Genomic DNA, 25,816 nt, shown 5'->3' on the forward strand with positions numbered 1-25,816 from the left:
GTCTCTAGGGTCTGAGGTCTGCGTTTCTAACAAGCTCCCAGGTGATGGCGATGCTGCTGGCTCATGGAAGGCACTCTGAGAAGCAAGACTTACAGGGTTTTTCCACTAGAACAGGGAGGTGGAAAGTTGAAATTTCCTCAAACTCACTTCAAATTGGCAAGTTCCCAGTGGATGCTTGAAATTTTGTAAAATCATTTTAGAAGTCTTTCATCCGAGTCATCTAATATCCAAGCGGTCAGCCTTCCTGTTTTTTTTTGTCTTATATAACGTATAACACATCATGTTTTGAGCCAAGAGACCTGATTAACAAAGTAGCCTTTGAAGTCTAAAGACTTGAACTTCAAAATTTTCAGAGTAAATGCTATGGCACATACTAGGGGAAAAGGATAACACTCTAGGCCAGTTTCTGTTTGTTTGCTTATTTGTTTCTGTAAAGATAGGTTTTGCTAAGTTGCCCAGGCTGGTCTTGAATTCCTGGCTTCAAGTGATTCTCTCACCTCAGCCTGCCAAAGTCTTTGGATTGCAATTATGAGCCACCATGTCTGGCCTCAACCCAGTTCTATTAGCAACTGTAAACACTCACATGTGGGCAGTGTGAACAAATTCAGCATACCAAGTCCCATTTCTTCTATCCCAGTTTGTCAGCTTAGCAAGAGGTTGAAGACTTCCTTATTGGGTTCCCCCATCCCACCACTGTCCCCAGATTCTAGAGGTTTACACTGTCCAGAAAGGAGATGTGCGTGGCTTCACCTGAGTGGGAAAAAACACAGTCTCTCTTGCTGGGGCTGCTGCCTTTGCCTTTGACAGCCCTATGGTAAGAGCTGATTCTCTGAGGGACCTCTGGCGTCAGCTCCAGCATGGGCTGTGGAGGCCTTCTGTGAATGATGACTTCACCCTGTCAGTCAAGTCCCACCCATCTCCTGGAAGTGTGGTCTCAGAATTGCACTGGGCATCTATCCCTCATATCAACTAAACCTCGAACTGCCTCCTTTCTTTGTATATGCATCCAACATGGTCAGCAGTTGCTCACCATTTTTTTTTCCAACCTTAGAAACACAAAATGCTAATTAAAGCCCCATTTGTGGATAAGTTAGAGCTTTCCATCCACCTTCCTATACAATGCTACCCTAATTTCTTCAGGGATCCCCACATCTAGCCTGTAGCTTTTTTTATGATTCTCAGACATAAAAGGCTGAGTAAGTTCCTAGCCAGACGGGGGAACCATCTGTTCATTCTCCTGCAGATGCACTAGCTCACTAAGGGATACAGGACAAGTCACTCAAACCTTCCAAGAATTTCCTCTTCAAACCAGATTGCTGCTCAAATTGTCCTGGCCATCCCAGAGTTAAGCTCTATCCTGTGATGGTTTTCTGCTGCCTGTCCCAGAAAGGTCATTGATTCATCACCATCTTCAGAGAACAACCATGGAAGAGTGATGGAAATTACTAGGATTTCCAGCAGATAGGAAATCCTATATCCCTTGTTTAAGTCCTATTCACAGGTCACTGAAGAGCTGACTAAAGATAACTGATTCCAGACAACAGTTCCAGAATGAAAATGAGCAGGTTCCCAAGGCCGAAAAAAGAAAAAAGAAAGAAAAAAGACACAAAACAAAGCATTTAGTTAATCCGAATGCCACATTCTTATTACAGTTTGTATTTTTAGCAAAAGTTTTCTAGTCAATAATTCCTATTTGATGTTGCAGGGGCCAAGGTTTCTACAAAGGTCCTGGGGAAACAGCACATTGCTAGAGGAAGGAGGAGGTTATGCCAGTCTTACAGGCAGAAAGATCACGAATTTTTGATCAGAGATGTCCTGAATCAATCAATAAACCTTTTCTAGTGACCTCCTCCCAAGTAGTACACTTTGGCCAAGGGTTCCAAGATCTTCATTTATAGGGCTGAAAATGTAGAATTACTGGGTTGGCGTGGGCAAATGTAAAATTTTGCTTAGAGAGGAAGTGTTGGTAGGCAGGCTTCTACCAGCTGGTTCCTGGCCCTACTTGGTCTGAACCCCAAATAAAAAAAGTGTTCACGGCCTCCCTGGGAGGCTTCAATCTTCTCTTATTTAGAACCTCAAATACAAAAGGGTTTTCCAGCCTTAGAGTCATGGCCAGTGGCCCACAGTAAGAGGTGCACTGGCTGAATTCACACTGTAGCATCAGAAAATGTACCTATCTCATCTCTCCAGGAATCTGGGATTCCCAGAGCCTTATTTTTCTTGATTATGAAATGAGAATAATAATTTGACTTTACCCATCTCTAAGACTTTTTAAAGTAAGTTATGCAAACATATTTTGAAAAGCATTCAAATGCAAGCTATCAGTTTTCTCCAAAAGGTCTGGACTTAAGCAGTTTGCTGCTTTTACATTCTCACTTCTGTTAAATTTTCTCAAGAGATCCTCAATCTAGCATGAAGTGAAGAGGAAGATTGGAATCTCACCTCTTCCACTTAACAGCTGTGACACTGGGCAAGTTATTTCAGGTCTTTGAAAGTCAGTTTCCACATTTGTTAAATGAGATTAAGAATCCTTACCTCATAACCACTTTAGAAATCCTTTTGGCAGTATCTACTAAAGCATGTCCTACAACCCAGTGATTCCACCCCTGGAAGTATAACTAACAGGAATGTGTACATATACCCACCAAAAGACATGCATCAGAATGTCCAGAGCATCATTACTTATAACAATCACAAACCAAAAAGATACCAAATGGCCATCAATGGCAAGATAAATTGTGGTATATTTATACAATGGAGTACAATATGGCAATGAGAATGAGCAAAGGACTGCCATTTGCAACACTAATGAATGAATCCCATAAACATACTGTTGGGCAAAAGAGGCCAGTGAGGCCGGGGATGGTGGCTCATGCCTGTAATCTCAGCATTTTGGGAGGCTGAGGTGGGTGGATTGCTTGAGCCCAGAAGTTTGAGACCAGCCTGGGCAACAAAGTAAGATCCTGTCTCTACAAAAAGTAAAAAAAAAAAAAAATTAGCCAATGTGGTGGCACACGCCTGTGGTCTCAACTACATGGGAGGCTGAGGTGGGTGGATAGCTTCAGCCCAGGAAGTTGAAGCTACAGTGAGCTATAATTGTGCCATTGCACTCCAGCCTGGGTGATGGAGCAAGACCCTGTCTAAAAAAGAAGAAGAAAAAAAAAGCCAGCCCAGCATACAAAAGTATATATTACATCATAATATTCCATTTCTATAAACTCTGCTATGGTGTTAAATTTTAGGATAGTGGTCAGTCTTGGGGAGGAGAGACTAATTATTGACAGGGGGCATGTGGGTGTCTCCTGCCGGGCTCAAAGCATCCCATAGAACTAGATCATTTTGTAAAGTATAAAATTGTGTACTCATGATCTGTGTACTCTTCTTGATGTACAGTGTCCTTCAAAAAAGAAAGTTTATGGAACAAAAGGATTCTTACCTGGGAGATAATTTAAGGAGCTGATGGAATACTACATAAGGTGTCTGGGACAGCACCTGTGGTGCAGAAAGCACTCAAAGTAGGAGACATTGTTAGTAGTATTAATATCAGTAAGTTCTAGCACTAGGCTCAGGTGTGTGCCTTGGGTTTCAGTGTGGGTCTGTAATCCCAGGTTCTGGTACCTAGGCTTTTCCCAGCTGATAGCCATCTCCCAGGGAAGCCACAATGTGTCACCCCTATTGGAGCGGCTGCGCTGATACCCTTACTGTTGTGATGACAAAGGGCAGGAAATGCTGTTGTCTTTGAGGACAATCCTCCCTGCCCCTGTCCACCCTCTCCATCAGTGTCTGGAGGGGTGGAGCTGGCTTTTGGCTGCATGCCTGGGAACATTGACCTTGCTGCCATGCTTGAGTGGGAAAGGGCCATGATTTAGCCAGTATTCAGTCAGGAACATGGGCTAGTTATTTCACATTAGATAGAGCTACCATGGAGGCCAAAAACAGAAGTATTTCCCAAGGCTTCTTAGGAAATACTGAGCCACCTAAGTTGAAACAACTACAGTGATAATGACAGTGCCACTAGTAATAGCTGAAGGCACTGTTGTTTAAACTCTTACCAGTGGCAGACACTGTGCTTTGCATTTTACAGTCATGGCCTCATTGAACCCCTTCAACAACTCTGGGAGGTGACATAATTACTCCCATTTTGCAGATGAAAAAACTGAAGCTCAGAGAGCTTAAATCATTTTTGTAAGATTGCTTAGCCCTTAAGTGTAGAGTTGTGATTCAAACCCAGATCTGTCTTGATTCGAAACTCCAAGCTCTTGACCCTTTCTTCATTGTAGGAGAGAGGAAGAAAAAAAAGGAAGAATTACGTTCTCTTTTTCTCTCAATTTGGTGTAAGCAGGATAACCATAGAAGGGTTTCTTTCCGGCCGGGCGCGGTGGCTCACGCTTGTAATCCCAGCACTTTGGGAGGCCAAGGCGGGCGGATCACGAGGTCAGGAGATCGAGACCACCGTGAAACCCCGTCTCTACTAAAAATACAAAAAATTAGCCGGGCGTGGTGGCAGGCGCCTGTAGTCCCAGCTACTCCAGAGGCTGAGGCAGGAGAATGGCGTGAACCCAGGAGGCGGAGCTTGCAGTGAGCCAAGATTGCCCCACTGCACTCCAGCCTGGGTGACAGAGTAAGACTCCGTCTCAAAAAAAAAAAAAAAAAAAGATTTCTTTCCTTTTTGTTTTTTCTGAAAATATTTTAGACCAGGTAGCTTTTGGAGGAGTGAGAGCATGAAGAGCTCCTTGCATTGTCCACTTCCTGCATTTGTAGCTGGGAAAAAAGTTTTTCAGTGTTTTGAGAAATCTTTCTAAAATGGGTATTTTATAAAAACAAAAAAATGCATATTTTGCTTAAGTGACATTTAATAGCAATACTCCAAGAGAAATACTTTTTTTTTTTTGACATTTGGTATGAAAGGCAGCTTGAAGCAGCTCTATTTATTTATTTTAGGAAGTCCTCAATGGAAGTATAAAGAAAGGAAAAGTTTGAAGATCAAAAAACAACCCAGCTCCTTTCTCCTGCCTTCTTCAAGCTGTGGGCTAGGTGGATACATTCAATAGCAGCTAATGTCCTATTTGTACATTGTTACTGAGAGCCTGCACCTGGTCTCACAAACACCCACTGTTTCCCATTCCCTCCTGTAGCCAGGCATGAGTGATGGTAGAGGAGTTAAAAGAAAAGGGAACAGCAACTGTACCAATACCATTTTGCATAAAAATTATCTGAGGTTGAATCCATATGGTTTAGGAGGCATACTCAAATTAAGAGAAGTTGCAAGGATTATGCAAAATAGGAGGTTGCACATGTGAAATTGCTGTTATTTGACCATTTTTGACATAGAAAAGTGGCAGTTTTCTACAGTTGATATTGCACACTAACAAGATTTTCTCTGTTACTTTATCTTGGTTCTAGCTTCTGAAAGTGCTTTCACTTCCATTATGTCATTCTCTCTGCTTGTGTAATGCTGTAATGTGTAAAGATGGCAGGATATATGTTTTTAATTTCTTTTTTGCAGTTGAGGGAAGTAAGACTCCAAGTGAATAAATAACTGGTCTAAGTTCAAAAAGCTAGTTGGACCACAGAATCTTGGAGCCACAAAAGACCTGCCAGAATTAAAATATATTGGTTGCAATGAACAAAAACAAACCAAAATTCAAAAAAAGGCAAACCCTCAAACTGCCTTGTGCAAAAAAAGCAAAATAAAACAGCAACAACAAAACAAACAAAAAACAAAATCAGGGGAACTATTGGCTCCTGTAACGCGAGGGTTTAGAATTGGGTCCCAGAACTCAGATGACACCACGAGGACTGGGTGCCCTTCGTTTTTAACTCTGCCTTCTGCTGTGCTGGCATCATTCCCAGATGGGCTTTTCCCTCATGTCCCAAAATGGTGCCAGCAGCTGTTGGCAATGTATCTTGCAGGTTCAAACCTCATGGAGAAGAGTGAGCATCCCTGAAGTGCTGAGATCCACTCTGCTTGAATTGGGATAGGCCACATGTCCACCGCTGATGCAATTACTGATGCAAGGACTGAATGCTGTACTTTGATTGATTGAGATGGGTCACCTACCCTCCCGGCTCTGGGAGTGAACTTCACTGCAACCACACAGACTGAAAGTGAGGAGAAGCTATGCAGGATGTAGGGTAGATAGATATTAGGGACAAAGTTTCCAACCGGTGTTCACCCCCCACCCTTTGACATCGCTGACCCCAGGCTGCTCCTTTTACAGATGAGAAAATGAGGTCAGCAGCACACCTCCTACCCCCAGCACATGACACTTCCCCGGTCACTCTGCCTTACACATGGCCCACTCATCAGCTTCACGCTGCTAGCTGTGAGTCCAGGAAAAACAGCCTGGAGGGAAGGCTCTGACCCACCTGTTTCTTTGCAGTGACAAGTAGGAGTCACAGCAGTGAAGTCCAGGACCCTGACAGTGAGGGACAGAACGGAATGCCTACAGACCAGTGCTCTCCTGCTCTGAAGTGGCAGCCATACCATAGTGTTCCTTGGCACAGCTTATTAAACAGTCATTATGAAAAACTGTAAGTGGCCTTGGGTGGGCTGGAGAGTGGGGGGAGAAAGACAGTGCCAAATCTCAGTACTGAGTTCAAGCACTGGAGCTTTGATGTCACCTCTGGTCAAGTGGGGCAAGTCAATGAGAAAGTGTCTGTCTTACTCCTCATTTTTTGCATCCTAACAAATAAATAGTTGGAACATGGGTTTCTGGCCTTCAGAAAGCCAGACTTATAGTTCTATCTGATTATAATTTAACCACTAAGTGATGGAGAAAGAAGGAATCTTTCTGGGATCACATGCCCAGTTTAAACTAAAAACTGGAATATAGACATTCCCCAAATCACTAACGTTTAATCCTGCAGTTCATTTATAATGCCATAAAATACTTTTCTGGGGGCCACATTAAATTGTGAGCCAGTGACCACCCCCAACATATATGCTGTGAATGAATATTACCAAGTTCACTGACAATATATCCTGCAGCAATCGTGGTAGGTGGTTTCTTTATGTTAAGGAGTCTGAAGTCAAATCATAAAACATCCTAAAAAAGTGGAAAAACTTCACCCAATTTTTATGACATAATATAGTTTCAAGAAATAAATGTGGAATCCTATATTATTACTCTTAAACATCCTTTAAACTTCTTTATTTCTTAGCATGTAATTTACCTACTTAAGTCTTCTAGAATTTTCATTGGGCTATAACTTAAGTTAAAATTTTCCAAATTCAAATACAGTAAAGCTTATCACTAGGACTTTTATGGTGGATGTACTAGAGGGAAGAAATATTTTCCTTAAAACAAAATCTAGGGAGTTAAACAGACTTTGGGAGTTGGTGTGTTTAATAAGCTAAAGGAAGCTCATTGCTCCTTGTATCATTGAAATGTCATGACTTTGTGTCTTTTCTACTGTGTGCAATTAGAAAAAGAAATGAGGGGTCCATGGGTTTTGGCTTTGAGGCTTGGCCTTCATTAGATTATCTTTTGGGGAACATTCCATGTTCTATAAGAAATGTGAGCACCGAGGTATGAAACTGTCACACGCAGGCTCAATGTTTTAATTAAAACTTAACTGCTTCCCAGGCTCTATGCAACAAGTTGATCAAGTTTTCAAGGTAAGTGTTATCCCTCTTCTTATTTGAAAACATTTTTAAGTTTGTTTGAACAGCCTATCTTGGCTCCAATAATCTAGAAAAATATGGAGAACACAGAGGATATGGAAAGAAAGGAGAACACAGATGGTATCAACTCAAAAGTATTGAGGCAGATTTATGTTGAGTATTTAGCCATAATTCACTTTTCCTAAGCAAAAAAGGAAGGCAATATTTACCCAGTTTAGAATTCAGGCCCTCCTAATTTCACTACTTATATCAATATATTGGTATAAGTTTTTAGGAAGACAGAAAAACATCCGTCTTTTCTTCTATAGTTAGGTCTAATTTGTTACAAAAATATCATTTTCTTAAGTAACCTAAAAACAGTACAGTTAGGGCATTAAAATTTTATCAATTTTTTTCTGAATAATGTTTCAGTGCTATCAAAGAACTTTTAAAAAGCCAGTTTAATTGACTTTATACTTAACTTTTGATATCAGAAGCAGAATTGCCATTCTTAGGTAAGCAGATTTCTATAATCAGAGATTGGTGTTTAAGGTTCACAATAATCATCAACAGTATAATTCTTATTGATTGATTCTATTTCTGATTATTGGTGTCCTAAATTTCAGCCTAATGCTCATATCTTAGCTGTACTTTTTTTCTTCAGAGTTTTTGACAGTGAAGCATAAAACATCACCAAAAATGTTTTATTCTCAACCAAGACAGTTCTTATTACCCTCTGTAGTAAAATCTATATAGTTCTATCCATCTAGCCTTTAGATGAACAAATTAGCAGATTAATTCTAGAAACTTGAGTCAATAAGCAGTTTCCAGATGGCATAAGACATGTAGTCTTTATCAAATTCTTCATTCAGTGGATTTTCTTTTTGCTGCTGGCAGGCACAGTGATTGTGGAGCCTTTGACTGATTGGCTTCTTAAGGGTAGCCAATGACTCAGTAACTTGATCCACTGGGAAGGTGCAAAGAACATGAACACTCTTCTCCCAAGAGACCCATTATTTTTTTCTGTTTCTGGAATTAGAGGAAAATTTAGAAACTCTGTGTTATTCATTATAATAGCAGCCATCCAAATTGAGATCCCAGGATGCACAGATCTGTACAGTAGTAGAGCAGTGAGTACTGCCCTCCTCTGCTTGTGGAGAGCTTCTTTCTTGAGAAGAAACCCACATTTAGGAAGCTTGATGAATTAAAAATCCTGCTGCATATTTTCATCATGCATGGGAAAGATTCATCAAAGAAGTTTTCAACTTTTATATTCTCTATTTGATAATGTTATACATTTAATATATTTTCTTTTTATTAACATTTTAGAATTATTTTATTAAGGCTATTACAGTTTGAGTATTCCTTATCTGAAATGTTTGAGATCAGAAGTATTTCTGATTTGGAAACTTTTTTGGATTTTGGAAGATTGTATTATATTTACCCTAATCCAAAAATCTGAAATCTGAAATGCTCCAGTGAGCATTTCTTTTGAGCATCATGTTGGTGTTCAAAAAGTTTTGGATCGGCTGGGTGCAGTGGCTCACGCCCGTAATCCCAGCACTCTGGGAGGCCGAGGCGGGCGGATCACCTGAGGTCAGGAGTTCAAGACCAGTCTGGCCAACATGGCGAAACCCCATCTTTACTAGAAAAATACAAAAATTGGTCGAGCATGGTAGCTGGAGCCTGTAATCCCAGCTACTCAGGAGGCTGAGGCCGGGAGAATTGCTTGAACCCGGAGGCGGAGGTCGCAGTGAGCTGAGATCACACCACTGCACTCCACCTGGGAGACAGAACGAGACTCTGTCTCAAAAAAAAAAAAAAAAAAAAAAAAAAGTTTAGGATCTTGGAGTACTTCAGATTTGGGATTTTCAGATTTGGGATGCTCAATTTATATACACAAAGCATTGCTATTAGAAATAGCAATGATAAAACCAATAAAGCAAAAATTTGATTAGCCACCCTGCCACTATCCCATTTCTTTCTGCAGAAGTAACCACCGTTGTAGGTTTTCAGTGCTATTACCAAATTGGGAGAATAAAAAGGAAATGACCATACTCTAGTGAAAACAGGTTTCCAATCGATTGCATAACTGGCTCTGATTGATTTGATTTAAGAGCTATTCCTGGTAATTCTGCTAAGTCTGCTTTTTCATGTGATCATCAATAGGCTGAATATTCTTTCATCCAAGTGACTTTTTAAATATGGTGTTGCTGGTGAAATTTTGAGACTTTTTTTTTCCTAAAGGAGAAAAGAGATTAATTCTACCCCAGATATTTCACAAGTCTAAGTAATGTGTTGACTTCTCAACATCTAGCCTACATCTTTCTATTGTATTGTGGAGTCAAAAGTCTAAAAAGTACAAAGGGGAAAGGCAATCTGAAAAAAATAATGCTTCCATTTGGCAAGAATTGTACTTCTGGCCAGGTGCGGTAGCTCACACCTGTAATCCTAGCACTTTGGGATGCCGAGGTGGGTGGGATCGCTTGAGGTCAGGAGTTTGAAACCCGGCCTGGCCAACATGGCAAAACCCTGTCTCTACTAAAAATACAAAAATTAGCCGGGCGTAGTGGTGCGCACCTGTAGTCCCAGCTACTCAGGGGGTTGAGGCAGGAGAATTGCTTGAACCCAGGAGGCTGAGGTTGCAGTGAGCCAAGTTGGTGCTACTGCATTCCAGCTTAGGGGACAGAGCAAGACTGTCTCAAAAAAAAAAAAAAAAAAAGATTGTACTTCTTTGTGAGAAAATAAAAAGGTGGGAAACAGCCAGCTGTGTTTTGAAATGTTATTTTTATTTCCTCATTAAAAATTCAAGAAATCAATTGATTAAATATAGCAAAAGGCACTTCTCACAGTACATTTTCTTGAAATGTTTATACAACTAATATTGTTAATGAAAATAAATATATAGAAAACATTTGTAAAACTGGTTTCTTGGTTTCTCTTTTCATAGACCTGATGTGGGCTATCGAGTTGTAATAGACAAAGGATTTAACTTTTCACCAGCAGATGAAGCTTTTGTTTGCCAAAAGAAGAATCATTTTCAGATAACCATTCACATCCAAGTTTGGGGAAGTCCAAAATTTGTTGAAACCGAGATGGGCCTAAAGCCAATAGAAATGTTTTACTTGAAAGCTTTTGGCATTAAGGTATGTCTTTTATTTAGTTCAGTTTACATCAGTCAACATTTATTTTGTTTCAGTTGTCAATTGCTGCATGACAAACTATCCCAAAATGACTTAAAAGAATAACAGTCCTTTATTTTGGTCACAAATCTGCAACTGGGTCAGAGTGTGACTATGACAACTCATCTTTGCTCAGAAGTCATCAACTGGGGCAGCTTAACTGGGCCATTTTCAAGAAGCACTCAGATGCCTGTTGAGTTTGGGCTGGCCATCAGCTGGAGCTCAAATGGGGCTCTAACTGGCAGGGCTTAGCTCTTCTCCATGTGAACTGCTCTTTGGGAAAGCTTGTGTTTCTTCACAGCATGGTGGCTGGCTTCTAAGGATAAACATTGCAAGACAAGTGAAGTGAAAGATGTCAATTTTCTTTCCTTCTTTCTTTCTTTCTTTCTTTCTTTCTTTCTTTCTTTCTTTCTTTCTTTCTTTCTTTCTTTCTTTCTTTCCTTCTCTTCTTTCTTTCTTTCTTTCAGACATGGTCTTGCTCTGTCACCCAGGCTGGAGCACAGCAGCATGATTATGGCTCATTGCAGCCTTGACCTCCCAGGCTCAAGTGGTAGCCTCCCAAATAGCTGAGACCACAGGTGTGTGCCACCATGCTGGCTGTGCTTGTAGAGATGGGGTCTCACTATGTTGCCTGGGCTGGTCTTCAATTCCTGGGCTCAAGTGACCCTCCTGCCTCAGCCTCCCAAAGTGCTGGGATAACAGGCATGAGCTACCATATCCAGCCAAGATGTCAATTTCATAAGCCTGGGCTCAGAAAATGGCACAACATCACTTCAAACTATAGTTTGAAGCTTCCCAAGTAGTTGAGTTCTAGGTCTCAGCCTCCCAAGTAGCTGAGACCACAGGTGTGTACCACCATGCCTGGTTGTTTCTGTGGAGATGGGGTCTCACTATGTTGCCTGGGCTGATCTTGAATTCCTGGGCTCAAGTGACCCTCCTGCCCTGGCCTCCCAAAGTGCTGGGATAACAGGCATAAGTCACTATATCCAGCCAAGATGTCAATTTCATAAGCCTGGGCTCAGAAAATGGCACAGCATCACTTCAAATGATAGTTTTATAGTTTTCAGTGAATACTCTTGCAATTCTTTTACTAAATGTATTCTTAATTATTTTATTTTTATTGATGTTGATTCATTTTCATATGAAGTAGATTCATTATTTTCAGCAGATTGTCAAAGAGATCTGTGACCTAAAAAAAAGCCAAGAAGCCACTAATTTAGTCAACGCCCTCCTCTACAGTTTAACAGAGGGGAGACTGAGGACCAATAAGGTTACACAATTCATCCGAGGTAGTAAATGATAGAGCAGAATGCAGGTAATATGACTTCTGAGTGATCAAAAAGTAATTCTTAAACTGTAACTTTACATCCAGTTCCTAAGAGAGAGAAGCATTCATTATCTGCATATTTAGTTGTTTTTGTTGTTGTTTTGTTTTCTTTAAGACAGGGTCTCGCTCTGTCACCTAGACTGGAGTGCAGTGGCTTTATCACGGCTCACTACAGCCTCAACTTCTTGGGCTCAAGCAATCCTCCTGCTTCTGCCTCCCAAAGTGTTAGAATTACAGGCATGAGCCATTCTGCCTGGCCTACACATTTTATTCTGATAGCTAACCTGGGCTTAGGCGCTAAGGCTTGGCTGCTGCACACATGACTGTTCTTGCACCAAACTGAGCTCTTAAAAACAAAGCAAAACAAAACAGAAATACATATAAACATCAAACAAACAAGCAACAAAAAGACATTCTTTTTATGATTATGAATGTAATATGAGTTCGTTATGAAAATTTTGGAACATAATAGAAATGTATGAAAAAGATAAAATTCATTTGTATTTGGGATCCACCATTTGGTAGCCTATTTTTTTCTCATTTTTTTCTGTTATTAAAATTAATCTCATATTGCTAGTAATATATTGTGAACATCACATTATATGATATTATTAAGGACCCCATAAAAATATTGTTCACAAAGATGATATAGGTTTCCATTGTATGGATGCATCATGTTAATTCCCTTATTATTAGAAGTTTTGTTTATTTTCCCTTTTTTATTGTTAATAAAACTTCAGTGAACATCCACCAACCTTTGCATAAGGATATATTCCAGAAGGGGAATTTACACATGAAAGATACATATTATTAAAACTCTTGATATAGGCCACCAATTGCTTTCTAGAAAGATTTGTTACAATGTGAATACCCACCAGTTGTATATTACAGGGCTGGTCTCACAAGTCCTTTCCAATATTCACAGAACAAGAGGAATTTGTAGCAGATGCTGAATAAATGTTAATTCCTATGCTTTATTTATTATATTGTATATCATTGTTTCTTCATAGTAAGCTCCCCAAGGACAGAAATTTTGTTAATTGTGTTCAGTTCTTATCTCTAATGCCTAAAGCAGTTCCTCGTACATAGTGGGTGCTCCATAAGTACTTCTAGAATGAATGAATAAATAAGGAGCTGCCTTACTCCTGATGTTTCAGCCAGCTTCCAGCCCTCTCTGTATTCACTGCCTACCTGAAATACTCTGTTGTCTTGTGTTCTCATTGTTTAATTTCACAGGTATTTATTTCTTTCCTCATCAACAGAACACCGCATTAAGGTAGGGACTATTGTCTTATGTGTCTTTTCAGTGACTTGTTCCTCCTGCCTAGTGCCTAGGATGATGTCTTGAAAAGCTTTTTAAGTACTCGAACATTCTTTGCTAATTAACATTTTAATTAATTAATTAATTAATTAGTTTACTTTTTGTTGTTTCATACAGGTAGAAGCCACCAATCAAATAATTGCTATTGAACAGTCCCAAGCAGATAGGAGCAAAAAGATTTTCAATCCTGTTAAGTAAGAATTTATTTTCTGAATTCCTTTGTGAATGTTTTGTGAATAAACACCTACTTTGTTTTATATATATATATAATTTTATTTATTGTCTAATTTATTTTGCTTATTTAAAATGAAACCTACCATAGAATAGAATCCAAATTAATAATGTCAATGTAGTGTTTTTTTTTTTTTTTGAGAAAGAATTTTGCTCTTGTTGCCCAGGCTAGAGTGCAGTGGCACGCTCCGGGCTCACTGCAACCTCCGCCTCTTGGATTCAAGGGATTCTCCTGCCTCAACCTCCAGAGTAGCTGGGATTACAGGCATGAGCCACCACGCCTGGCTAATTTTTTGTATCTTTAGTAGAGATGGGGTTTCACCATGTTGGCCAGGCTGGTCTTGAATTCCTGAACTCAGGTGATCCGCCTGGCTCAGCCTCCCAAGGTGCTGGGATTACAGGTGTGAGCCACAGCGCCCTGCCATTAATGTAGTATTAATGTTAATCTTATGAATATATGTTTATCAACAAAAGTAAAGTTGTACTATGCATTGAAACTGTTGCAAAAATTCTTTATAAAACGATCCGTTTTTAAAGCCACTTATTTTTATATAGTTTATTGCTAAAAACTTTGCTAACAATCTTACTAACAACTTTAGTTCCTTGAGATAAATTATGGCTAGATCTTTCTTTTAATTTTTCATTTAAATCAGCATGATGTTGATTGAATTAATTTCAAGATTGTATATCCATGCTGTACTTAGAAGTCATTTTTCCTTATTCTTTAAAGCCATGTTGATTGCTTGCTGAATGGATTCCAATATAGAAAGCATATATAGCTGGTAGTATGCAAAGCAATATGGCAGTCCAAGCTAGAGTCCTCTCTGTAGGATGACTTACAGTGAGTGGGATTTGCTTTTTGAATGGTTTGGCAGGGATGCAGTGGAGACATTTCAGGGTTTTGACCCTGAGTCAACCCCCTTTGGGCTGAGAAGAAGATGGTTTCATGGCCTGGACAGTCCAGAAGCCACTTGTACAAACACCGCACTAAATGTGCGTGGTGCATCTGGTTCTCCCTTGCCTGGGCAGGGTGTCTGTGGCCTTCCTTTGGAGGAAGCTGCCTCCCACTGCTAGGCTAAGAGAGGCAAATACGTGAAGGGGATGCAAAGGCATTCATGTGAGACCTAAACTGCTTCAGTCAGGAGGTGAGTGCTATCACAACAGTGGCAGCGGCACAAATGAAAGGTTTTCTTTCCCCACTGTGGAGGTGAAAGAACCCATGCTGGGTATATGGAGCATGCAGCCCTTGTGAGTTGGAAACTCCAGGCTTGAGCTTTTACTGACTGAGCATTTCTTACCCTTCAAGATATTCCATGGCCTTCCTGGCAGCTATTGCTGACCATGCTGTGGATAGGAGTTAATAATCGGGGACTAAAATAAACTGTTCTTTCAGTGTGGTGAGAACTGAAAGTGGATTAGATATGATCAGAGATTTGGTGTTCTCTTATAGTCTCTTGGTTTTTTTTGCTATTTGTTTTAGAATTGATCTACTGACTGACCAGGTCACCAAAGTAACGCTGGGACGATTACACTTCAGTGAAACCACAGCAAATAATATGAGAAAAAAGGGAAAACCAAATCCAGACCAGAGGTACTGATGTCACTGTGTGCATGGCAGTGTGGCCGGGTACTTTATCTGGCCAGGAAGTGCCCTCCTGTGGCCCCTCTGATCCTCCTAGTGCTACCAGCCAGAACACAGGTCCTCTAAGCCACTTTCCTCCCTTCTCTGACTCTCAGTTTATTAACATTTCTCCTTTACCTGTGGACATCTTCCTTCTCCCACCCCCATGCCCTTCAACGCCACTTTCCTGCCCTGCCCTATCTCTGCCTGGCTCGATTGCCTCCATGGTTTTCTAGAGTGACCACATGTTTATGTCTCATTGCCATCCACAGATTGAGGACTGACTGCATTTCTCAACCAGTGTGCTGATCTCTAGTCCTGAAGTTCTGCTATGACCTTTTTGATTAAAAAAGAAAATAACATGTTTTCATGATTTAGACCTGTGGTTTTCAAAGTATGGTTCCGGGACTAGCAGAGATGGAAACTTGTTAAAAATGCGAGTTCTTGGGCCTTACTGAAGAATCAAAAACTCTGAATCAAAAACTCTGGGGATGGGGCTCAGCAATTTGTAGTTTAACAAACCCTCCAGGTGACACTGATACATGCTCAAGTTTGAGAACAGCTGGTTTTAGAACATAGGTTTTGGAGTTGGATAGAATTGAATTTGACTATTTGATACTGGCATTTACTAGGTGAGTGACTTCGGGCATATAACTTAACCTCTCTGAGACTCATTTTCCTGTCCTATAAAATAGAGACAATAACAATATTCTACTCCAATAAAGTTGTTTTGGGGATAAAAATAAACTAATGTAGGTAAACTGTTTAGCCCGGTACATGGCACACTGAGCTCTTGATAGTAACTAATACTAATAATGATAACAGTTACTACTCTTACTGATTTACTTTAGATGCAGAGGGAAACTCTTGTTCTCTAGGAGAATAGGAGTGTTACAGAGGAAGCTGGTGAAGCTTTTTCTTGCAGTTCTTGGAAAAAAGCTTCTTTGATGAGGATAGTTTTAATTTTGACTTTTAAGAAGTGGTCTAGTCTTAAAACTGTCTCATCGGTGGTACATATGAAGAGGCAATTGAAATAACAGTGATGAAAATTGCTTTGGAAGCAATTGAAGGGGCTAAAGTCAAGCCCTGAGGTTGTTGAAGGCACAGGATATATGGCCAAGAGCAGGCTGAACTGGTAAGGATCCAGTGTGGTAGGGCAGACTCTAGGAGTCAGTCTCCATTAAGGCCCAGGCCATGTGGCTTCTGTGGCTCTGAACAAAAGGACTTTAAGGTGGCTTCCTGTTGTATTTGTGAGCCATGCTGTGCTGAGGGCCCAGGACTGCAGCGTGGAGAGGCCTGTGCTGAATCAGCACAGATAGGCTGACCCAGACCCCTCCTGGGACATCTCCTCAGGGTGACCTGCTTTCCTCCTCTTTTGGGGCATGTAAAACAGCTCCCAAATACCACCAACTGGGCAAAGAGCTGACCCAGAACAATAGCAAGTGAATCAACTACTCTCTTGTTTCACTGGGGGGACAACTTAGAACAGAAGGGAAAAGGCAGTCTTTAAATAAGCAAACTCTTCTTGATAAGTTCACTATTGATCAACTGTTGGATGGTATTTGATTGTACGAATTGTGTCTGCATTCCTGATGCGTTGGCATTGGTCTGCTGTCTCTGAATTAGATACTTCATGTTGGTGGTTGGACTGTATGCTGCTAATCAAGACCAGTTCTATCTGTTGTCTGCCCACATCTCTGAAAGGATCATTGTAAGGGTAAGCTCAGTTCTCTGACTTTTCTGGATCTCACATGCTTTCCTCCCATGTAGGCAGAATTTGAATTTTCAATGGTGTGCTTGAATATGCTATTTCGATGATAATGATAGTAATAGCAGAAACTATTATTTTAGTTTTCACACAGTGGTTCACAAACGAGGGCAATTTTGTTCTCCAAGGGTCACTTGGCAATGTCTGGAGACATTTTTGGTTGTCACAGCTGGCATCTAGTGGGTAGAGACCAGGGATTCTGCTCAGTACCTTACAATGCACAGGACAACCTCCACAATAAAAAATTATACCCCCCAAAATGTCAGTGGTGTTGAGGTCGAGAAACTCTGGTTTTTACTCTATGTTCTAGGCACTGAGCTAAACAATTTACATATAACATCATTTTACATTGTTATTCTTTCACATTACATTATTTATACCCAGAGCAACTGAGGCTTAAGAGGCTAAGTAACTAACCGATGATCTCACGAATTGTAAATGATGGAGCCTGGATCTCTCTGACCCCAAAGCCCACAGGGTAGGGAAAGTGGTAGGAAAGCATTCCAGGCCAAATGTGATTGGTGGTACCAGGGCATCTGGGCTACTGTCTAGCACATGGGAATGGCTGGCTCAGCACATTTTGCTGAATGAATGATTGGTCACAGCTGTGCCGGGGAGTCTTGGCAGGCACAAAACATAAAGCTATTGGCAGCTGCAGCTGCAGCTGTGTGAGTTCAGGTTGGCCACCACTGAAAATACCAGAGGCATGAAGTAACAGGTAGCCACAGGCCTGGCAGCCCTGGGAGGGGCTGTGTTGTTATGGATCTTTGAAGTGATACAGGAAGGCATGCAAACTCCGATAGAGAACAGTGTTCACTGTGGGCCTGCCCATGTATGTGGCTATTAACCTGAGGCCCTGAGGAAGAAAAGAAGATCTGCCCATTTGGGGAAATGGCATCTCTCCTTGCCCGTGTCGAACTGTTCTGAAACAAAGGGCCCTCTGTAATTCCTTTTGTCAATTAAAATTAATAAGCCTCCTATTAGTGGAAATCCTTTAACTGTGTCTCAGCGTTGTAATGGAGATGAAGTAATGATAGAAATGAGGTAAAACACTTATGTGTTCAGCAATCCCAGGGTTAGGGAAGGACATGCACACTCCAGGCTGCATTTTTGTGGGTTCTGACATAACGTGTAGCAAATGAGGATCATCTGGGGCAGAGGCAGGTGGGGCCCTCTCCTTGCATCATAAGCCAGTCACAGAGTGCCTGTCCATGCCTCTGCAGGGGCCAGGGCCATCTTTGACATCTCATTTGATGTAATCTAGAATTGTCTTGCTGTGCTAACAAATCAGATTTAAAGTAAAGTCTGGAAACCTAGGTTGCATATTGTTTCTCTTAGGAAGGAATAGAGACAGATAATGCCATTCTTTTCAGAGTTAGCATAGATAAGATATCATGACAGTACTCTCCGGAGCTGTATAACTTATACTTCAGACAGATAGTCTGCTAGTCACCTGCATACTTGGAATAATTTACCTAGTGACAAAGTTTCTCCATTTGCTGCTGACAGCTCCTGCAAAGCTGTATGCAGCTGCTGTGCAAGTCTACACAACAGCAACATGACAGGGAGGGAGCTCCACTTTCTAGCATTCTGTTTACCAAAAACTCTCTGTTAATTGGCATCTCCTCAAATCCAAAGCACAATGATAATGAGATCATAATGATGACTTTGAGAAGTAGAAAGTTCTATAATTCATATTCGGTATGAATACCAAAAATATTAAATTTACTCAGCATAGTTTGGGTATCATGCTATTCACTAAATTTTTATTTTAAAAAATGATTGTATTCCAGATCTCATAGTCTTCTCCCAGACACAATTTTGGTTACAGAGAATACCCTATTCTGCCGGGCATGGTGGCTCACGCTTGTAATCCCAGCACTTTGGGAGGCCGAGGCGGGCGGATCACGAGGTCAGGAGATCGAGACCATGGTGAAACGCCGTCTCTACTAAAAATACAAAAAAATTAGCGGGGCGTGGTGGCAGGCGCCTGTAGTCCCAGCTACTCGGAGAGGCTGAGGCAGGAGAATGGCGTGAACCCGGGAGGCGGAGCTTGCAGTGAGCCGAGATCGTGCCACTGCACTCCAGCCTGGGTGACAGAGTGAGACTCCGTCTCAAAAAAAAAAAAACAAAAACAAAAACGAGAATACCCTATTCTACAAGTGTGCTGGATAACACAAAAGTTACCCTAACAGCAATGAGAAGAAAAGGATTACTAACATCAACCATTCATCCCTCCACTAGAAATATCTTATTGATATTATTTCATTCAAACTCTAAAACACAGAAATGAAAATGAATGCAGACTTTTCAGCTTAATTGTTTAAGAAATGGCATTATTGTTTGAATTAGTGAGTTTTAGAAATGTCCACAGAATACATTTTCTACCACCTGAGATTCTAGAGGGGCCTATACAGGTGCATACAAATGGGTTGGGCAGAGGGCAGACCAGCCAACATTCTACAAAAGAGCCAGATGTGGCCTCTTAGGCCATGGCCTGGTTATGTTAGTTTAAGCTCCAGAATGAAGAATGGGAAGAAAAATTTGACAAAGACACTACAAGCCCTGACCACATTAAATGGAGAAATGAAAACTGCATTTAAGCAAATCCAGACTTGTTCTGTGGCCTAAGAACCACTCCTCCTAATGGCAGAGATTGGCATTTTACTATTTGGTAAGGGTGATTGTATGAGGATTAGACCTAGATGAGTTCCAGGCCTCCAGGAAGGGTCCAGGAGACCAAGCTTGTCAGAATTCTGCTTGGAGAGAGAATGGTGGGCAGAACCCGGTAATTGTTCATCTGGGTTGTCAATCAAAACAGCTTTAGAAGTATATTATGATCCTGTAGTATAAATTGACCAATTTAATGAAAATTAAGGCTTACTGCAAAGAACAGATTTATTTGCTGAGTCTTTGTTTCTGGGAGCATTCCCCAGTGGAGTTCCTTCAGATTCCCCTTGTTAATGACTGGGCTCTTCTATCTCAGCCCCACTTTCCTTCTAAAATACTTAATTAAACCTGGTTTGGAGTGCAGTGTTGCAAGCAGAAGGGATGATTACTTTTGTCTGCCTTTCAAAGACACTCTAGGGTTTCCTCATTTTTAAAACCAATAAATTATTCCAATTTCTTTTCCAGAAGAATAGAAATGGGCATGTCCCCAAGAATTCTTCCTCTACTGCTCTGAAAATGACAGTGCGTGATGTGGGAAGCCAAACCTAGGGTTGGGGAAGATGATATAATAATGCATATGTGCACACATGCACACACACACAAACACAGACACACGCATTCCTCTTTTGAAGTTCAGATGAATTTTTATTTACTCAAAGAAAACAATTTATGGAGTAATGCCTGTTTTGGACTCAACAGATCTTTCTGTCAACTACAGAAGGGCAACTTATGACCAGGAGTATATGGCGTAAAGAAGTAGTTCTCAAGCTTGTATTATGAATAAGAATCCCCAGAGAGCTTGTAAGAACACAAATACCTGTGTTTTTGATTCAGTAGGTTAGGGATGCCTGAAAATATGCATTTCTAACAGGCTTGCAGGAGATGCTGATATTGCTAGCCTGCAGACCACGCTTTGAGTAGCACCAGCAGAGAGTATTTCTAGGTCCTTTTTCTGTAACCCTTTCAAAAAGTGCAAAAATGGACTTCCTAAGAGCTGCCTTCCTCAGGTCAAGCTCTTCTATCAGTTCTTTGGCTGCTTTCGAATCCCAAACGATGGTAAAACAAATTCCAACTTTTCATTTCTAACTCAGCATAGGCTTCAAATTGCTGCTGATGCTGTTTTCTATTTCAATAATCTGCAGGGGGCGCCATTTACATTGTATTTTTTATGAAAGGCGTCCCCCTGGAATTGTGCAACTCTGCAGGTGCGTTGTTGAGGAGAGCGGATGAAGCAATTATAGGTTAAATAGCTGCTGTTGTGCCCAGGATAGTGTGTCGAGAATAACTTTGAGACTTTTCATCCTCATCTTTGCAAACTGTTCATGCACACGTGATTTCACTTAATCCCACAATAACCCTATGAGGTGGGTAAAAGAGACATGATTCTTTATTCATCAGAGGAGGACACAGTACAGAAAGATTAAGTGACTGCCCCAAGGTCACACAGCTAGTTTGTGTTATAACATAGGCTAGAATGCTCGGGTCTCTTCCCTAAATAAGAGGATATGAGACAAACAATAAAAGTATTTTAGAAAGTTTAATTAATTCGTTTTGGTGTTTGATATCCATCAGCCACTATTGGGTCACATATGAATACAAACTCATCATTCCACAAAGAGGTAGTATATTGTGGCTTGCTTTGACACATGAAGGTTGTGGATTCCAGAGAAAGGAAATAAGTTCACAGATCTTATGAGAACGTTTCCTGTTACTGATGAGGAATTCTCCCTAGGGCTATATATTTAGAATGTTGTGAATCTGTGGCCCTTTCCAAAATAATGTGAACATATTTTAGGGATTTGAGTTCTCATCTGATGAAAGCTAAGTGAGAATATTGCAATTGTTCCAAAAAATTAAATCCACTTCTATCTGCTGTTCCAGTATCAAGTTACCAACATGATAATAACTATCCCAAAGCTCATTACGAAAAAATTCATCACTGTCTTATTTTGTTTCCTTGAGGTGGCTCATTATGTTCAAAATAGAGAAAAATACATCACCATCTTATATGGCATACCTTTGGATTTAGTTGATTCGTTGCTGTAAAAGGATTTGAGTCAAAGCCAATTTGCCATTCACAACCAAGGGGCTCTAGGGAACTTACAGAAAAGCTCTTTGTTCAAGTAAATTTACACAAAATAATGTTCAAAGCTTTTACTTTATATTCTTCCCCCACTCCCCACTACCCTCCCACCCCATTACTTTACATTACATTCTTTCACTGCTGTTTTGTTGTTGTTGTTATTGTTCTTGTTTTTGAGACAGAGTATTGCGCTGTCCCCTAGGCTGGAGTGCAGTGGCATGATCTCAGCTCACTGCAACCTCCACCTCCCGAGTTAAAGTGATTCTGCTGACTCAGCCTCCTGAGTAGCTGGGACTACAGGAACATGCCACCACACATGGCTAATTTTTGTATTTTTAGTAGAGATGAGGCTTCACCATGTTGGCCAGGCTGGTCTTGAACTCCTGATCTCAAGTGATCCATACACCTCAGTCTCCCAAAGTGCTGGGATTACAGGTGTGAGCCACCACACACCCAGCCTCTTTCACTGCTTTTGTCTATCAAGTATCAATGGTTGAGTCTTCCAAGCAGCTCAGGGTTCAGACACTTGGGACTGAATTAGGAAATTGAAGACATCAAAAAGTTCTTTAAACCCAAACTAAGAAATAAACTTTGTGGTTTCTTTTAATTATTTTTAAAATTGTAACAAATGCATATGGCAAAACACTCAAACAATACCAAGAGAGTATATAGTGAAAGGTGAGTCTCCCTCCTACCATCTTCCAGGCTCCATCCTTGAGGAAACCATTGTTACTGGTTCCCTGAGTAGTCTTCAGAGAAAATCTATGCATATTCAGGTGCTGAGCTTGCAATGTATCATATACCACCAGAAAGGTAAAAAATCAAGTATTAGTACTGACTTTTTAGATAATCAGGATCGCAACTGTCTAAAGTTGTGACAACTTGCCTCAATCATAAAAATACGTCATAATTTTAAAAACAAATTAGTATTGTTGTGAGGGTTTTGTGGGATTTAGAGATGCCTACTTGAAAATATTTGGGAATATATTCAGTGGCTACAGGGAAGCAGGGAGGAAGGAAGGCAGTACAGTGGAATATTCTTTGACAAAGAATTTTATTTAAGAGTAAAATCTCCAGACCTTTTTCTAGTCGAATGGTTTCACTTGGATTTTCTTTGAAGATTGCCAGGACTACTTCTAAGCAATGCCATGAAATAGGCAAATCATTATTTAACAATCAGAGGACTTGTAGTTCCAGCTCCAGAACTTATTAACTTTGTGGCTTTGGGCAATTTATTTATCTTTTCAGAGTGTCAGTATCAATAAAATGAGGACAGTAGTACATATCTCATATAATTGCACTGTGAATTATCGCACAACAAATGTAGCTGTTATTATTCTTCCTTCAGTATCCTCTGTGTTTAGGGAATAGTTGATGTATATTAAATATATTTGTATTATATTTGCTTGTCACTTGTGTATGAAATCATAAATATAAAAGCATTTTGAAACTATAATAGGGCTAGCTAAATGCAAGATATTTTTATTTATCTGACTTTAGTACACCTGTAATATTTTCTGATGTAATGTTCTGATTTTAAATCATGATGATGATGTGATGATGACTATTCCTGAAAAGATAACCATTTTTAGTTTTCTTCTTTATCATCCACCTAGTATAACTGATCACATTCTTAATTCCAGATAGATGCAATAGAGATTGGATGTTTCAAATCAGAGTATAAAGAGCTTCTGCTAGTGGGGAGGCAGAGTGGTTAGGGAAGCCTCCCCGGCTCTCCTGGGCCCCAGAGTTACTTGGATATGTCAGAATGTCCCACTCAATACAGGATTCTCTTGTGAAAGACTTAGATAATATTCAGTTTGCATTTGCTCTAAACACTAAGATGATCATCTATTCCTGCTACTGTAACTTTAATTGTAATATATTTATGTATTTTTCCAGGCCTCTAACCCTGGGCAATTTGAAAATGACAGTGATGCCTTGTGGCAGCGAGGACAAGTTCCAGAATCTGTTGTCTGTCACGGTCGAATAGGAATCAACACAGATGCGCCGGACGAAGCCCTGGTTGTCTGTGGCAACATGAAAGTGATGGGGACCATCATGCATCCCTCTGACAGCCGGGCAAAGCAGAATATCCAGGAGGTGAGCACAGAGTCAGGCCCTGGCGCCTCCTCTGACACCCCAGTCAGGTGTGCTGGGTGCTCCTGGCCTCTGACACACCTTGTACTGCGCATCTTTACATGTCACCCAGTGGTGTGAGATGAACACACTGCTTAAAAATGATGACTGAGCTGCTGGGCATCTCTGCTGAAATTGTGAAGCAGTTCCTCCCTGAGTGAATGGATTTACCTGACAGGAGTGGTGGGCAAGGACAGCATGTCATTGGCTTCACAGGCAGCAAGTCTCAATTATTTTCCACAGGCCATTGCCCTTCCTTCCACACTTTGTCAGCTTCCAGAGTTTGCTTTTTCCTTTCTGTCTCCCCACTCATCTTCCAAGCACTGTCTCAGTCCAGTTCCTGATCATATTTCTCTTGGATGTCTCCAGCCTCTTCCTTCTGGAGTCCCTGGCACCAACCCTACTGGCCATTATCTTCCCCAGGCATCATCTTTCTCTAGGAACTCTTGAGAAGCTCCTCCTCCTCATCTGTTACTTGGTCAGTTCATCGCCAAGAGTTCCGGGTGAAGACCTTTTCCCTCTGTGGAGAGGCAGTTACCTAGAGGAAACCAGAAGTCAGGCCTAGATGTCAGGAGATGGCTCCTCCGCTTTGGGCTCTTCCCAGTTATGTGACCCTGGATAAAATGCTTAATCTCCTTGAACTCAGTGTCTTCAGCTGTAAGATGAAAATGGTGCCTGCCTGCCTGCCTGACACCTTTGGCTCTTTTTTATTTTTTAACCAGTTGAACTGAATCATCTTGGAAAGCTACAACTGCTATGTAGACCATAAGGATGAGGATTAAGCTTCCAATCTGTTAGCCAGCTACTAACACCTCATTCCAACTTTTCTACCATTTAATTATTTCCCATTCATTGCTTCTACCACTTCCCCATCATCTCACTCATACGACTTCTCTTGACAGCATTTGTGAAGCTCTGTTTTAAAAGTTCCTTTTCTCTCCTTTCCTTATTCCTTTTTAGCTAATAGAACTCCTAATCTGTTCACTATTAGCCCCTCTTCCAGACTGCATTCCTTTCTCGGTGCAAATCTGCACTGGTTTTCCTAAACCAGCCAAGGAATGTCCTCCTTTGCTTAGAGGATTCCAAAGAATGGTTGTAATTATAGACTTTTATACTGATTGTGAAGCTGTGGTTCATATTAGAAGAGCTGTGACCTACTAACCAGATGAGAATGCAGAGCTAGAGAGTTCTTACATATATTTCCAGATGTCAGTCCTAGATATTGTGCCTTTGAACTTTAGAGAGAGATCATCTGTTTGCATTTCAGGTCACACCAACTCAAATTTATCCTTGCAATTGGCTATACAATTCACTACCAAGTCTTATTAAAATGTAAATTGAATATAACAAGTGAGAAAAGTCCTGTACAACCCTTCCTGCTACCACCAGGCTTAACACAGAACTTCGTTCACCAAAAGTCTTCAAATATTGCTTCTTGGTTTGAAGAAAATATATTGTCTTAAAATAACAAGCTTCCGGAGAACTTCTCACACCCCTTCTAAAAATCCTTTTCCATATCAATGAAATGTCACTTCAATCCAGGCTCTAAATGTGAAATTTCTGTATCCCCTTCCTGCTCATGGCAGCATGATAGAATAAAGAAAATCCTTGTCCGTGGTTAGAAGTCTAAGAGTTTAGTCCTGACTCTGGCAACCACCAGCCCAAGAACTTTGGCCCAGAGGCGATTTGTGACTCTTGTTTTGTTGTCTGAACAGGAAATGCTCATATTCATTTTACCCACGTTAAGAGATTTTTCTAAACTCATATATGTAAGGTATTTTTTAGCCAGACAAGTCTAAGCAAAGAGAATTTATTTTCTATTTATACAAAATAAAAATTACATGTAATTTATTTATTAAATGATTTCA

The 25,816-nt window shown here is 40.6% G+C and overlaps 1 protein-coding gene across 1 annotated transcript in view; it reads left to right on the forward strand.

Moving 5' to 3' along the window:
- MYRFL (myelin regulatory factor like) overlaps positions 1 to 25,816 on the forward strand; it is a 124,732-nt gene that overhangs the window by 50,819 nt on the left and 48,097 nt on the right. Inside the window, exons 6-11 of the mRNA XM_055237899.2 lie at positions 6,384 to 6,534; positions 10,557 to 10,752; positions 13,554 to 13,630; positions 15,148 to 15,258; positions 16,915 to 17,005; positions 23,712 to 23,912. Of these exons, the coding sequence (XP_055093874.1) occupies positions 6,384 to 6,534; positions 10,557 to 10,752; positions 13,554 to 13,630; positions 15,148 to 15,258; positions 16,915 to 17,005; positions 23,712 to 23,912 (827 nt within the window). The remainder of the gene's footprint in view (positions 1 to 6,383; positions 6,535 to 10,556; positions 10,753 to 13,553; positions 13,631 to 15,147; positions 15,259 to 16,914; positions 17,006 to 23,711; positions 23,913 to 25,816) is intronic.

This window comes from Symphalangus syndactylus, chromosome 13 (genome assembly GCF_028878055.3).
Source record: "Symphalangus syndactylus isolate Jambi chromosome 13, NHGRI_mSymSyn1-v2.1_pri, whole genome shotgun sequence".
Lineage (NCBI taxonomy): Eukaryota > Metazoa > Chordata > Mammalia > Primates > Hylobatidae > Symphalangus > Symphalangus syndactylus.